Source organism: Xenopus laevis, chromosome 3L, assembly GCF_017654675.1.
Source record: "Xenopus laevis strain J_2021 chromosome 3L, Xenopus_laevis_v10.1, whole genome shotgun sequence".
In the NCBI taxonomy this organism is placed as follows: Eukaryota; Metazoa; Chordata; class Amphibia; order Anura; family Pipidae; genus Xenopus; species Xenopus laevis.
Window position 1 is genome coordinate 7,841,558 of NC_054375.1, and position 16,984 is coordinate 7,858,541.

General features: G+C 44.7%; 1 protein-coding gene across 1 annotated transcript in view; it reads right to left on the minus strand.

Moving 5' to 3' along the window:
* LOC121400950 (haloacid dehalogenase-like hydrolase domain-containing 5) overlaps positions 1-16,984 on the minus strand; it is a 44,639-nt gene that overhangs the window by 2,231 nt on the left and 25,424 nt on the right. Inside the window, exons 5-7 of the mRNA XM_041585295.1 lie at positions 1,821-1,854; positions 1,163-1,337; positions 725-913 (exon numbers count right to left, since the gene is read on the minus strand). Coding sequence (XP_041441229.1) covers positions 725-913; positions 1,163-1,337; positions 1,821-1,854 — 398 coding nt within the window. The remainder of the gene's footprint in view (positions 1-724; positions 914-1,162; positions 1,338-1,820; positions 1,855-16,984) is intronic.

Genomic DNA, 16,984 nt, shown 5'->3' on the forward strand with positions numbered 1-16,984 from the left:
GTTTGACTGCAGGTAACTGTGACACTTCAAACACTCTATTTCTCTGATTGGCTGCAGTTAGCTGTGACCCTTCAAATATTCTATTTCTCTGATTGCCTGTAGGTAGCTGTGACCCTTCAAACATTCTAATTCTCTGATTGGCTGTAGGTAGCTGTGACACTTCAAACATTCTAATTCTCTGATTGGCTGTAGGTAGCTACGACCCTTCAAACATTCTAATTCTCTGATTGGCTGCAGGTAACTGTGACACTTCAAACATTCTACTTCTCTGATTGGCTGTAGGTAGCTGTGACCCTTCAAAAATTCTATTTCTCTGATTGGATGTAGGCAGATGGGACCCTTTAAACATTCTAATTCTCTGATTGGCTGCAGGTACAGTAGCTGTGAAACTTCAAACATTCTCATTCTCTGATTGGCTGTAGGTAGCTGTGACACTTCAAACATTCTAATTCTCTGATTGGCTGCAGGTAGCTGTGACACTTCAAACATTCTAATTCTCTGATTGGCTGCAGGTAGCTGTGACACTTCAAACATTCTAATTCTCTGATTGGCTGCAGGTAGCTGTGACACTTCAAACATTCTATTTTGGCTGCAGGTAGTTGTGACACTTCAAACATTCTATTTCCCTGATTTGCTGCAGGTAGCTGTTACCTTTCAAACTCTGTAACATTCTGACTGGCTGCAGAATGGCCTATCACAACTCCCCCTGGTAAAAAAAACTCACCCAATAGCGTACAGTGTGCGGATTGGTGCATCCCATCCCCTCTTCCTCGCCTGCTCCAGAATAAGGTGCTCTGCAAAACTATACGTCACCATACTGGGTTTCCCAATGAGCGCCTCGTACCTCAGCTCCCGCCCAGTAAGTTTGTGATAAAGAGTCTCCAGGCAGACCAGGAACGTGCCGTGCCCAAACCTGAATGGGACAAGTAGAGTTGTACTGGGAGATACATAGTATGCAAGGAGAACTATAGGGCCACCATCGAGGGGGGTAAAACAGCTGTAGGGGCCCCAAAAGAGGCAAAACTGAGTACAACGGGGTTCTTACTGGCAGTGTCCAACTCCCTGGTGTTGAGCAATTACTATGATTCCCATGCTACCCATAATGCACCAGTGGTGCTGATTCTTTTTTATGTAACAGGGCTGACTAGTTGGCTTTCCTCACCTGGGGTTCTTAGCTTCGGCCATCCATTGCAGGTCCATGTTACAGGCAAGGACAGGGATATGTGGGTACGGGACCTGGGGAAGCCATGCCGTTGGGCGCCCGTTGCTCAGTAGTATATCCAGGATTAGCTGTAGGCTGGTCTCCCACCGCACAGGCTCACCCAATAGGATCACAGCTGAGAAACAACAACAGGCAACTGGAATTGACTGGGGACCCATTAACATTATACTATGTTAAAGCCCAAAGCCTTACAAGGCGACCCTAATGAGGCATAGTACTTACTGTAACTGAATACCCAGGGTTAATGTATTGCACATGTGCCATATAGTGGAAATACAACTCTTGAGATGTGTAGTTATGCAGATGCATCTGAGGGCCCCATACATGGGCCAATAAGATGGTAACTTGGTCTGGAGGGGCTGAGTTGGCAGCTTTTATTGTATAGGAATACCCCCCCCCCCAATATTTCTGTTATCCTCTGCTGAACATTGCAAGCAGCACCTCAGCTCTTTGTCATGAGACTGAATTAAAATAACCCCAAATTAGGCCCCACTACAATAAAAGCATGAGATTAAGATGCTCAGATTTCCCCCATCTTGACCTAAGCCAGAGTAAGCAGGTGGTGCTGCACCCAACAGAACCAAACAGTAGAACTCACCTTCTATTGCTGGAAAGTTCTGGATCACAGGAGGCTGGGATAGATAAAGGAGAATTTAGAACATATATGAGTTTCACATGGTGTCGTGGTACCCACTTACATCTGGCTGGACCCCACTTATCCCACAGCTATACAGTTAAGTCCACAATTTGGACAGAGACAACATTTTTCTCATTTTACCACAATGAATTTTAAATGGAACAACTCAGATGCAGTTGAACTGCAGACTTTCAGCTTTAATTCAGTGGGTTGAACAAAAAGATTGCATAAAAAAGCCTTTTTTTTTTAACACAATCACTTCATTTCAGGGGCTCAAAAGTAATTGGACAAATTAAAAAACTGAAAATAAAATGTTCGGGTCTAATACTTGGTTGAAAACCCTTTGCTGGCAATGACAGCCTGAAGTGTTGAACTCATGGACATCACCAGATTCTGGGTTTGCTCCTGTTTAATGCTCTGCCAGGCCTTTACTGCAGCCGCTTTCACTTGCTGATTGTTTGTGGCCTTTCTGTCCCAAGTTTAGTCTTCAACAAGTGAAATGCAGCTCAATTGGGTTCAGGTGACTTGGCCATTCAAGAATATTCCACTTCATTGCTTTAATAAACTCCTGGGTTGCTTTGGCTGTATGTTTTGGGTCATTATGAAACGCCTCCCAATCAATGTGAGTGCATTTAGCTGGATTTGAGCAGACAGTGTCTCTGAAGAGCTCACAATTCATTCTTGTGCTTCTGTCCTGTGTCACATGATGGATAAACACTAGTGTCCCAGTGCCACTGGCAGCCATGCACCCCCAAGCCATCTCACTGCCTCCCAAATCTTTTATACATCATGTGCTATGCTTTGGATCATCAGCTGTTCCACGCCTTCTCCAGACTTTTTTCTTGCCATCATTCTGCTAGAGCTTGATCTTGGTTTCATCTGTCCAAAGAATGTTTTTCGAGAACTGTACTGGCTTTTTTAGATGTTTTTTTTAGCCCAATGTAGCCTTTGTATTCTTGATGCTTATGAGTGGCTTGCACCTTGCACTGCACCCTCTGTATTTACTTTCACGCAGACTTGGATATGGATACTCTACCTCCTGGAGAGTGTTGTTCACTTGTTTGGCAAGGGGTTTCTCAAGGGGTTTCTCTTCACCGTGGAAATGATTCTGAGATCATCCACCACTGTGGACATCCAGGTCTTTTTGCGTTGCTGAGTTCACCAGTGCTTTCTTTCTTTCTCAGGATTTACCAAACTGTAGATTTTGCCACTCCTAATGTAACAATTTCTGTTTTTCTGTTTTTCAGCTTAAGGATGGCTTGTTTCACCTGCACGGAGAGCTCCTTTGTCCTCATGTTGTCTGTTCCACATACACCCCCCCCCCTCAAATCAACTCCAGGGCTTTTATCTGCTTCATTGATAATGACATAACAAAGGAAGTGCTCCCACCTGCCCATGAAATAGCCTTTGAGTCAATTGTCCAATTACTTTTGTGCCCCTAAAATGAAGTGATTGTGTTAAAAAAGGCTTTAGTTCCTCACATTTTTATGCAATCTTTTGTTCAACCCACTGAATTAAAGCTGAAAGTCTGCAGTTCAACTGCATCTGAATTGTTTCATTTAAAATTCATTGTGGTAATGTACAGAACTAAAATTAGAAAAAAAAGTTGTCTTTGTCCAAAGATTTATGGACCAAACCGTAGGAACCCAAGACAGGTATGGCCTGATATCAGTTATGCAGGTGCTTCTGAGGATCTCTCATGGGCCAATAAGGTATCAACTTGGTCTGAAGGGGTTAAGTTGGCATCTTTTATTGAACAGGAATCCCCCCCTCATTATTTCTGTTATCCGTCTACAGAAATATTTGTCACAGTCTGCTCAGTTCCCCTTTACTTGTACTTACTGGATTTTAGGTCTGCGATTGTGATCCACCATATCGAGCAAAGGGTAACGCCATTCGCAGGTCATTAATGGTAACAAACATTTTGGAAGCCCTGGCTTGCACAAAGCGAGTAAAGGTCAACTCAATGTAAGACATGAAAAAGCTAAAACCTGTACAGAGAGATCCCATAAAACTATGGCAGCATAGGTATTCCCCTGTACTAAGCACAAATCTCCAGCAGGAACAGCTCTCCCTAAGTTTGCTCATTAGTCTGATACAGAGAGATCCCATAAAACTTATGCGCACATAGGTATTCCCCTTGACTAAGGCACAATTCAGGCAGGAACAGTCCTCTAAGTTTGCTCATAGTCTGTACAGAGAGATCCCATAAAACTATAGCAGCATAGGTATTCCCTGTACTAAGCACAATTCAGCAGGAACAGTCCCCTAAGTTTGCTCATAGTCTGTACAGAGAGATCCCATAAACTATGCAGCATAGTATCCCTGTACTAAGTACAATCATAAGTTGCTCTGTACAGAGAATCCCATAAACTATGGCAGGTATTCCCTGTACTAAGCACAATTCAGCAGGAACAGTCCCTAAGTTTGCTCATAGTCTGTACAGAGAGATCCCATAAAACTATGGCAGCATAGGTATTCCCTGTACTAAGCACAATTCAGCAGGAACAGTCCCTAAGTTTGCTCATAGTCTGTACAGAGAGATCCCATAAAACTATGGCAGTATAGGTATTCCCCTGTACTAAGCACAATTCAGCAGGAACAGCCCCTAAGTTTTCTCATAGTCTGTACAGAGCGATCCCATAAAACTATGGCAGCATAGGTATTCCCTGTACTAAGCACAATTCAGCAGGAACAGTCCCCTACGTTTGCTCATAGTCTGTACAGAGAGATCCCATAAAACTATGGCAGCATAGGTATTCCCTGTACTAAGCACAATTCAGCAGGAACAGCCCCTAAGTTCGCTCATAGTCTGTACAGAGAGATCCCATAAACTATATTAGCAATTGTATGCAAATAACAGAATTTTGAGCTTTGCAATTCTGCATCAAAGGTTGCCAGTTGGCTTGAAGTTAAGGATACTCCCGGGCTATCTCGTCCACGGGCCCCTGGCCAGGACATCAGGACGCATTTGTCGTGGAATTGCTGGAAACGATGCGCAGGGGACTATGAGAGAGAATGACTTGCTCTGGTAACACCTGGCAAGAGAGAGACATAAGGTTACAATGCAGGATTCTGTACAGGTATTGGACTCCATCCTTCCTTATTCCCAACCCAACACATTCCAAGGAGTTGATGATGGAAGTGCACTACAGAACATAGAAGTTGTATGTTCCCACACACTAGTTTGCAAGTGCATGTGGAACCACATGGGGGATCCGGAATGTATCTCATAGGGAACCAAGAAAGTACTTGTACATGCCAACAGGTCCTGAACAATTAGGAGCAAAATTGTTTGGGGTCTTTGGTCAGGGATGCCCAGCTTAACCCCTTACTTACCTCAACACCCAACACTTTGGTCAGCTCCATCGCCCTGGTTTGGCGCACGCAATTCCCCGCATTAGTCACAAAAACCACAGGCACCGTCATTCGCCCGTCTCTGCCCACCAGCTTCTTGAAGGCCTTGGCCGCCCCTGGGATGGGGTTTTTTCCCCTCACAATGACCCCATCGATATCAAACAGGAGGCCAAAACTTGGAGTTGGCTGAGAGGGGGTTAAACAGAAGAACAATATCACTTTAATCACCCCAAATCTCCCTCTAACTGACCTTCAGGCTGGGCCCCCTTAGCTCATAACAAGGTTACAGATATACAGAAACATTGGGTAACAGTCACCCTGCTATAGTTCCAGGGTACCCAGGGTACAAATAAACACTCACCCAAAATCTCCCCCTAACTGGCCTTCAGACTGGGCCCCTTAGCTCATAACAAGGTTACAGATATATAGAAACATTGGTAACAGTCACCCTGCTATATTCCAGGGTACCAGGGTACAAATAAAACACTCACCCCAAAGCTCCCCCTAACTGACCTTCAGACTGGGCCCCCTTAGCTCATAACAAGGTTACAGATATATAGAAACATTGGGGTAACAGTCACCCTGCTATAGTTCCAGGGTACCCAGGGTACAAATAAGCACTCACCCCAAATCTCCCCCCTAACTGGTCTTCAGACTGGGCCCCTTAGCTCATAACAAGGTTACAGATATGATATATAGAAATATTGGGGTAAACAGTCACCCTGCTATAGTTCCAGGGGTACCCAGGGCACAAATAAGACACTCACCCCAAATCTACCTTTGAGCATAGGCAGGCAAGACTGCACCACTGCAGTAACCCATAGCAACCATTCAGTGTTTTGGTTTTTTTTGCAGGTAAATTAAATCTCTGATTAGTTCTATGGCCTAGGGAATGGGTAAGGGTCATGTGAAGGGGGTTTCAGTGTGAATATTAAGGCACAACTGTGTTGGGAGTTTAAAATCTGTGTATAGTAAGGGAAGACAGTGTCAGGGGAATCAGCACTACAGGTATGGGGTCCATTATCAGGAAACTCGTTATCCAGAAAGCTCACAATTAGGGGAGTTCATCTCCCATAGACTCCATTGCAATCAAATAAATCAACATTTTAAAACATATTTCCTATATCTCTGTAATAATAAAACAGTAGTTTGTACTAAGATATGATTAAGCCTTATTAGAGGCAAAACAATCCTATTGGGTTAAATAAATTTTTTTTGTAGACTTCGGGTAAGGTGATCCAAAATACAGACACTGTTATGCGGAATACCCCAGCGTTCTGGATAACAGGTCCCATAACTGTACCTGTGACCATCACACACACACACAAGGTACAACAGAACAGCTTCCCATACCCACTTGTGTGAATGCCCATCTGATTCTAAAGTCACTTAGCATTGGGCAGAATCACTAAATTTCATGTGAAATCTTTCCCCCCGAACTACACAGTGACCCAACTAGATAGATGAGGGGAGAGAGAACCAAGCAGTCTCTGTTTATCATTCAACTGACTGCAGTGTATGGTTGCCAAGCAACTACACACATACAAAAGTTTTGTCTCCTAGACCAAGGGTCCCCAAACTTTTTTGGCCTGGTGACCAAAAAAGAGCCAAATTTTTTTCCATGGACCGGGTGGAGGGGTTGGAGGGGGTCGGCATCCGATTTAGGAGCACCGGCGTCCGATTTGGGCGCGCCGTCGTCCAATTTGGCGCACCACCGGCCGATTTGCCTGTGCTGTTCTCAAGTTCTGGGCCCGGCGGTTGTGGACCCCTGTCATAGACAATTGGCATTTGTCCTAGTGATACAGTTAAACCTTACAGTCACATGGAGCTAGGGTTGCCACCAGAGCCGAAGCCAACCCGGCCAGGCTCCCTAAGTAACCTGGCCAGCCACGGCGCCGGCTGATAACATGCTCGATTGTGAACTACATTCGAAGCACGCATGCGCAAAACTGCAATCGTGCGTGCATGCGCAGAAGCGCATTTTCGCACAGAAATTTCAGCAGCGGCTGGGGAGAGATGGGAAACTGCGCAGAAGCGATTTACACACTGAACTTCCGGCAGCAGCCGGGGAGATACGGGTCCGGACATGGGTAGGCGAGGAGAGCAGGTATGTGCCTGGCGCCCCCCCAGCTTTGCGCCCTAGACACGTGCCTACTCTTCCTACACCTAATTCCGGCCCTGGTTGCCACCTGTTCAGTGTCGGACTGGCCCGGCGGGGATACCGGGAAAAAACCCGGTGGGCCCCGACCCTCGTGGGCCCCCCGCCAGGCCAGAACGCTTCTGTAGATATTTCAATCCGGTAAAAAAAACTTTTTTTCTGGTGATGCGCAGCGCCGCCTGCGCATGCACGCCAAACGGCGCTGTTGCGCATGCGTGCCGAGCGGTGTGGATGTTGCGGCATGTGCGCCGAACGCCACTGTTTGCTGGGCCGACGCGTCTTAGTAGGGGGGCCGGAGGAGGGGCCCCTGGACAGCAGTCCCGGTGGGCCCCGGGCCCCCCAGTCCGACCCTTGCCACCTGTTTTGGTTTTGACCCGAACATTTCGGTTTTCTAAGGCCTATTCGGGTCCTCAACTTACTGTTCGGTTTCAGCCTTGTGAAGCCCGAACATTAATCTGGCCAACGAAAACCAATTAAATACCAAGATCACTCACCGTAGTTATTATGAAGGTGCAGTTAATTTCTTGTTATTAAAGAAACAGAAATAAGGAAATCAATCAAAAATAAGAAATTGTTTTTCTAAAATTGCTGTATTTCAGTGCTTTCTGGATAACTGATTTCTGTATAACAGATCCCATAGCTGTAGTTAAAGTTATCTGGTTCTTACTCGTCGGGCAGAATAGATAGAGGTAGGGTTTCCAGCCGTGTGGGTTTCTCCGTTTGTGGAAGGGCTGTCCGTTCCAAACTTTCTGTCCCGTTTATAACATTGTGAAAAGTGGACAGAAATCCAGCCATTGCATATAAGTGATGTAATAACCCTGACCCAGCATCATAGCTCCATGACATCATTGTGCCTGTCTCTGATGTCATCATGCCCACCCCAAGATTACTGCTCCGCCCCCAATGCTATCTTGCCCTGCCCACATTGTTCGGGTTTAGCCACCGGCAAAGGTGAGCCGATGGGAATACTCACCTGTACGGATGAAGCAGTGAATCTCCTGTGCCCCGCGCCCCCTGCCAATTGTCTGATTGACATCTCCCAGCGACTTTGGCCAAAGTGCAACAGAACCTCATGCTGAAAACCCACATGGCAAGAATTCCCCCTAAACTCACAGTCTACCTGGCACTGCCTCTAACTGAAGCCTGGCAAGTCACACTACATAGCAGAGCACCCTAAGAAAACAGAAAGTGTCCCCCTACTGGGACTATATAAAGCCTGTCACTGCCCCTTTTAGAGCTGCAGTCAGCTGATACCTAATCCCAGCCTCTGGCCCTGCACTGTGTCCTCAGCATAAGCAGAATATGACTTGTACTAACTGCATCCCCTACCCGCTTCCCACAGCCTGGCACAACCCCTGCCTAGTCCTTGCCCTTCCAGGAACAGCAGCACAAGCCGCTCAGCCAATCGCAGTGTAGCTGTTAAGGGCAATGAATGGCGGATTCGCTGCCCGTCCAAAAAAACTACAAGCCCCAGCATGCACTTGTACGGCAGTGAGGCAGATAATGGCGCGCGGCATGCTGGGAGATGTAGTTCGCGCAAACAAACTCCTAGTGGGGAGGACGCAGCCATAAATAGATATCGCTGGGGGTTTATTTATGAGAGTATAAGGGCTGGGCGAGGAGGGGCTTGTTCAGAAAACGAAAGTAATTTTCAGCCGGTGTCACTCTGGAGCATGTTTACCATCATTAGAAACAAATATCTGGAGACATTCGATTTAAACAGCCGCCTATAAATTAGAAAAGAAAAGGAAAAATCTGATTGGTTGCTATTGGGCAACATCTCCAGAATTCTCTCCAGATACTTATCTCCAATGTTAGTAAACATGGGCTGGTTCACCTTTACTTTAACTTTCAGTTGGTTTTAGAATGACCAATTCCAAGAAACTTTTCAATTGGTCCTTCATTATTTATTTTTTTATAGTTTTTTTTTCATTTTTTGCCTTTTTCTTCTGACTTTTCCCAGCTTTCAAATGGGGGGTCACTGACCCAGTCTAAAAACAAATGCTCTGTAAGGCAAATGGATTGTTATTACTCATCTTTATATTCAAATCCTCTCCTATTCATATTCCAGTCTCTCGTTCAAACCAGTGCCTGGTTGCTAGGGAATTTTGACCCTAATTTTGAGCAGGGACGGATTTCAAATCGCGGCGCCCCAAGGCCGCATTGTCCAAGCGCCGACTTCTTCTGTTGCGCACGCCCCCCTGCCGCTGCGCACTACAGGGTCCTAGCGCCGGCTGCGTGAAGCGACATCGATCCGCAATTTAAATCACGGGAACACTGTGGGGGCAGGGTTGCGGTTGGGCGCATGCCGCCCCTACATTTTTGCCGCCCTAGGCCTGGGCCTATGTGGCCTCGCCACAAATCCGGGCCTGATTTTGAGGGCTAAGCATCTTTTCATTTGGCCTTCATTTTTGAATTATTTGCCTTCTTTTTCTAAATCTTTCTGGCTTTCAAATGGGGGTCGCTGACCCCAATCTAAGAAACAAATGTTCTGTAAGGCTACAAATGTTTCGCTATTGCTACTTTTTATTTCTCATCTATCGTCCAGTTTATATTCCAGTCTCTTATTCAAATCAGTGCATGGTTGATATGGTAATTTGGACCCTAGCAACCATATTGCTGAAATTACAAACTGGAGCGCTGCTGAATAAAAAGCTAAATAACTCAAAAATCACAAATAATAAAAACAGAAAACCAATTGCAAAGTGTCTCAGAATATCACTCTCTACATCATACTAACAGTTAATTTTAAAGGTGGACAACCCCTTTAAGAATTATACTAATTTCCAGGGCCCCTTCTGACCACTCGCCCCCTATACGGCACGCCCAGCGCGCATGGATGCAGGCGCTACGGCGCTCCTAAATCAACAGGTGCTGAGCGCATGCGCAGACAGCGCTGGAAAAAACGTTTTTTCCCCGAATCTGATCAGGAGAGGTGACTGATCCGGCGGGGGCCATTAAGGGTCAGGGCCCACCAGGTTTCTTCCCGGCAGTGCCGCAATTAGGGGTAGGCAGAGTAGGCACGTGCCTAGGGCGTACCTGCTCTGACGGCCTACCCATTGTCCGGATCCGTCTCTCCCCGACTGCCACACGCATGTGCGCATGCGCATCGAGCGCACGTACTTTCCGCATGCGCGCTCAATACGTACTTTTGCGCTGCGCGCTCGAGTGCACTTTCGCGCATGCCGGCACCCAAGCACCACGCAGCCGGGCTTCATGACGGCCAAGTTGCCTAGGGCGCCTGGGCTGGGTTAGCCCGACACTGCTTCCCGGTGTCCCGCGGGCCAGTCGACACTGGTTGGGGGGGTACCCTAAAGTGGTTGAACTGGCCAAAAACCCCATGAAATGATGGAACCAATACCCCTGGTGTGGGTTCAGGTGGGTCAGATCCAAGGCCACATCAGGTGGTACAAGGCCCGTTCTTGAAGAGAGCCCCTGCCACCAATGTTTTGTTAAAAAACTATTCCTGGGGGCCCAATTTTTTTTTTTTACTTGTAAGGGGGCCTGGCATAATGTTTTTTTTTTTTAAAAAAAAACTTTTATGGGGGGCCCAGGTGTCAAATGTTTTTTTTTTTTTTTTTAACTTATAGGGCGGCCCCTGGTCACCAATTATTATTTTTTTAACTTGTAGGGGGGCCCTGACCACCAATTTTCTTAAAAAAAATAGCTTTATGGGGGGCCCTGGCACGATAGTTTTTTTTTTACTTATAAGGGGGCCCCTGACATCATAGCTTTTTTATAACTTGTGTGTGTGTGGGGGGGTTATCTTGTTAGCGCTGATGTCTGTGTGGTCCCCGGGGCCCCCAAAAAATTTGTTGTACGGGACCGTGATTCTAATGACCGGCCCTGGCCAGATCCATTACCTTCATTGGCATCAACACTGCCAGTATTCTTGCCCCTTGTCAGTGTGATGTCACTGCATTAGATTCAGGTCCCCAAAATAGAGGGCTGCCCTGCACTGGGTCCGGGTTGGGTGCAGGTAAGGAAGCAGCAGGTTTTGTGCTCAGTATTTACTCCTTGAGTTTATTCTGCAGAAGATGTTTCAGGTGTGAAACAAGAGTGAGGATTACAGCAGCATTGTACCAAGTATTAGGGTCACATATATATTCGTATTAATTTTATAAACTTTCCCTTTGAAGTAAATAAAAGCGAGAGAAATAGGATCATTACACCACATTTTATTCTACTATATAAAAAACACAAATCTGAGGCAAAACACATTAAAAAAAAAAAGACAGGAATCCCACCAACTCACCAACCAAGATAAATTAAACTATTTGCATTTGCTTCTGTACAATATATTCACTTTGGGTTCAATTTGCAGCAGTTTATTAATCTCTGCTTCCGTCATCGTACCAGATGCATCACATTTACGGATCTCAACCTAGATTTGAGCTCATACGTATATTTCCTTTTTATTAAAGAGAAAATAATAGAGAAAACTCACATAATAATTTAAAAAAAGGAATACTTAGAGGGAACCATTGTCTAAATGATACTACAAGTTATATAAAGGTGAACTAACGCTTTAAACGCAAGGTATGGCTTGAGTATTTATATGTAGGGATGCATCGAATCCAGGATTCGGTTCGGGATTCGGCCAGGATTCGTCCTTTTTCAGCAGGATTCGGATTCAGCCGAATCCTTGTGCCTGGCCGAACCAAATCCTATTTGCATATGTAAATTAGGGGCGGGTAGGAAATCACATGACTTCTCATCACAAAAGAAGAATTTTTCCCTCCTTTTCCTTTCCTGCCCCTAATTTGCGTATGCAAATTAGGATTCGGTTCGGTATTCGGCTGAATCTTTCACAAAGGATTCGGCCGAATCCCAAATAGTGGATTCCGGGTGCATCCCTAATTTGTTGTATTGCACTGTATATATCCTGCTTTGTTTTCTGGGTATATATATGGAATTGCCCCTGTATTTTCCTGGCTGTGTGTTCTGGTATTATACATGGAGATTGGCCCTGTATTTCTCCTGCTGTGGGTTCTGGGTATTATACATGGAATTGGCACTGTATTTATCCTTGATGTGTGTTCTGGGGTATTATACATGGAATTGGCACTGTATTTATCCTGCCATGTGTTCTGGGTATTATACATGAATTGGTCCTGTATTTATCCTGGCTGTGTGTTCTGGGGTATTATACATGGAATTGGTCCTGTATTTATCCTGATGTGTGTTCTGGGGTATTAAACATGGGAATTGGTCCTGGTATTATCCTGATGTGTGTTCTGGGGTATTATACGTGGAATTGGGCGCTGTTTTTATCCTGCTGTGTGTTCTGGGGTATTATACATGGAATTGGCACGTGTATTTATCCTGCTGTGTGTTCTGGGGTATTATACATGGAATTGGCACTGTATTTATCCTGCTGTGTGTTCTGGGCGTATTATACATGGAATTGCCCACTGTATTTATCCTGCTGTGTGTTTCTGGGGTATTATACATGGAATTGGTCCTGTATTTATCCTGATGTGTGTTCTGGGGTATTATACATGGAATTGGCACGTATTTATCCTGCTGTGTGTTCTGGGGTATTATACATGGAATTGGCACTGTATTTATCCTGTGTGTGTTCTGGGTATTATACATGGAATGGCCCTGTATTTATTCCTGCTGTGTGTTCTGGGGTATTATACATGGAATTGGCACTGTATTATCTGCTGTGTGTTTGGGGTATATAACATGGAATTGTCCTGTATTATCTGCTGCTGTGTGTTCTGGGTATTATCATGGAATTGGTCCTGTTTTATCCTGATGTGTGTTCTGGGTATTATACATGGAATTGGGCCCTATATTTATCCTGCTGTCTGTTCTAGGGTATTTACATGGAATTAGTCCTGTATTTATCCTGATGTGTGTTGGGGTATTTAACAATGTAATTGCCCAAGTATTTATCCTGAGTGTGTTCTGGGGTATTATACATTATTATTATTAACATGTATTTTAGAGCGTGAACAATATTCTAACAACGCTGTAAAATATATGTGTTTATACAAAGAACATACAGAATTACATACATAGCATAAGTATCCAATACAAAAAGTGAAGAAGGTCCCTGCACAGAAGAGCTTACAGCCTAGAAACATGGAATTGCCACCATATTTATCCTGGTTATTATGCTCTGGGTATTATATTTGGATTTGGCCCTGTGAAACTATAAAGGAATCTGTGTAGAAAATGAATTTCAGTAGTTGCCCCTAATACAAAAACTGCGTTTTGAGAAAGGTTCGGGCAGTGGCGGAACTACCGGGGAAGCAGGGGGTGCGAGCGGGCCAGGCGCCCCCGGCAGTCCGTGCTCCACTAACAAATGCGGGCAAATGCGGCCAGTATGGAGGGGGCGGGGCCCGGCTGCACGTCACGACCAGGGCCCGCCCCCCTCTAGGATCGCTACTGGGTTCGGCCTTGGCACAACTCCCCCAGGTGACTGTATGCAGAGAGATCACAAGCACTGTGCAAGTTTATGCATGTAATCTTTCAACTTACATAGTGCAAATGTTTGTGGCATTATTCTAACATCTGAATCCATGTTGGCAGAACATGGCGACAGTAATATTTATTTATACACTACCCAATGTGTAATTAAATCAGCATTGATCTGTATCTTCATGTAAGCCACTAGGGAATTAGTAAACACACCCACTCCCTGCCTATCAAGGCTTTCCTTTATCCAGGAACTGGCACGGATGAGGACGAAAATGTTTCCAAAATCAGCAAGTCCAACTTACAAGTACATCTAGACTCTGTTTATACCATGTGCAGGAAACCAGATCCACCATGAAATAGAATCCATATTTTGGGATGCGGTCAAATCCAAATCTTTCATGAAGGATTCTGCCGAATTCTGGACCAAACCCGAAGTCTAATTTGTAATGGTGTATGGAATCGTTTATGGTGTTAGGTCATTAAAATACTTTGTGTTAGTGAGGAACCACAGATGGACCCTACCCATAAATAGGGGAAGGTTATATCAAATAAAAGGCTAGATGGACTCATTGCTTTAGGTTAAATAAGGCAATATTCCCTTGTCTCTCATCCTCTAAGGCTCATTTGGGGATGTTAATGCCTAATTCCACTATTTTAAGTGATTCTTCTTCTCTGTACAAGTGTAGAGAGCTCATTTATTAAAGAATTGCAAAGTGCAATATGCCAACTCCACCACCTTTTATATAAATATACTTGTATATATGCAGTGCAGCATAGGCACAAGTTCCTAGTGTATATAGTAATGTCACCATAACCAGAAATGAGTCCTTATATTTCTCCTTTTCTAGCATCTGACTCAAGGCATTTTCATTCTTATATGGCACATGCACTTAAAGGGCATGTAAAGGCAAAAAAATAAAATCCCATTTTTACTTTCTTTAATGAAAAAGAAACCTATCTCCAAATATAGTTTAATTAAAAAATCTATACTGTTTTTATAAGAAACCTGACAGTATGCAGTGAAATTCTCCCTTCGTTTACTGCTGTGGATAGGAATTGTCAGACGGTCCCTAACTGCTCTGCAGGGAAACAATCATACTTATGAACAGCAGGGGGAGCCCCCGCCTTACTTCCCAGCCATGCAGAACTCAAGCAGCTTTGTTTTGTTTCCCTGTAGAGCAGTCGGCGACTGTGTAGAGATTTGTGTTGGATTTTATTTTTGCCTTTTACATCCCCTTTACTGTTTCCAACTCCAGCTGCAGGGACAAAGATCATGGAGCCAGATTTAAACAGATAAACTGGGATTCTATTTGGAGGATTATTTTGCTGCAGCCACTGATTCTGCAGAGTTGGAGAAAGTTTGTATTAAACAATACAAAAACTATAAAATCCACATTAGATTACATGACAACACAGGACCCAGTGCAGTCTGTATATTCTGATTATTAATCAGTCTTGCTGTATCGGCTTCTGGCAGATATTATTTGACTTGTGCTGTTTTGATCATTTATGACGATCCCTAAGCAGCCCAGATCACACTGAGCATGTGCACATCTTGGTCTTGCAAAGATGTATAACAAAGTTACAAGATGGCGACCCCCCTGTGGCCAACTTTTGAAAGCATAAATCATTTGTTTTGATTAGGGCTTGTGGTGCAGTAAGTTCATGTTTATGTTTAGTAACATACAAATACGCAGCATTTCTAACCTTTTTCTATTTGAGACTTTAAACTCTGGATTCAGAAGGGACAGGATTTAGGTGGCTTATAGGAGGGCTCAGAATAGCTGTGAATGGTCTATGCAGATGGGAGTGTGGGTAAAAATGTCCTTATCTTTATATGAGGAATGCTGGGAATTTATAAACTCGCTTCCGCTTTTTATATGAAAATGTTTCCAGACCCGCTGGTCTCCATTACTAAATGCTGATTAAGTGCCCCCTACCCTGAAGCAAAAGCACTCACACACACCCTACAGCTCCTTCTTCCAGTTCATGGCCACGATCTTTATGAACTTGTCCCATTTCTTCATGCATATTTTCTGTAAGTTTCTCTTTCCCTCCTTCGACAAAGCCGCTGTACCTATCATGGGAACATAACAGATTTTTGTGAGTCTCTTTACGCATTATAACCCCAGAACATTCCTCAGGGAAGGGAGTGTGACTGTGGATAGCAGGTATAGTAGGGAGAGAATGGTGTCTGATAGTAACAGTGGATAATAGTCTCTGGGAAGGGAGTGTGACTGTGGGATAGCAGGTATAGTAGGGAGAGATGTGTCTATAGTAACAGTGGGATAATAGTCTCTGGGAAGGGAGTGTGACTGTGGGATAGCAGTTATAGTAGGGAGAGTTGGTGCCTATAGTAACAGAGGGATAATAGTCTCTGGGAAGGGAGTGTGACTGTGGGATAGCAGGTATAGTAGGGAGAGTTGGTGCCTATAGTAACAGTGGGATAATAGTCCTCTGGAAGGGAGGTGTGACTGTGGGATAGCAGGTATATAGGGAGAGATGGTGCCTATAGTAACAGTGGGATAATAGTCTCTGGGAAGGGAGTGTGACTGTGGCGATAGCAGGGAGAAGATGGTGCCTATAGTAACAGTGGGATAATAGTCTCTGGGGAAGGAGTGTGACTGTGGATAGCAGGTATAGTAGGGAGAGATGGTGTCTATAGTAACAGTGGATAATAGTCTCTGGGAAGGGAGTGTGACTGTGAGATAACAGGTATAGTAGGGAGAGATGGTGCCTATAGTAACAGTGGATAATAGTCTCTGGAAGGGAGTGTGACTGTGGGATAGCAGGTATAGTAGGGAGAGATGGTGTCTATAGTAACAGTGGATAATAGTCTCTGGAAGGGAGTGTGACTGTGGGATAGCAGGTATAGTAGGGAGAGATGGTGTCTATAGTAACAGTGGATAATAGTCTCTGGGAAGGGAGAGTGACTGTGGGATAGCAGGTATAGTAGGGAGAGATGTTGTCTATAGTAACAGTGAGATAATAGTCTCTGGGAAGGGAGTGTGACTGTGGGATAGCAGGTATAGTAGGGAGAGATGGTGTCTATAGTAACAGTGGATAATAGTCTCTGGGAAGGGAGTGTGACTGTGGGATAGCAGGTATAGTAGGGAGAGTTGGTGCCTATAGTAACAGTGGGATAATAGTCTCTGGGAAGGGAGTGTGACTGTGGGAT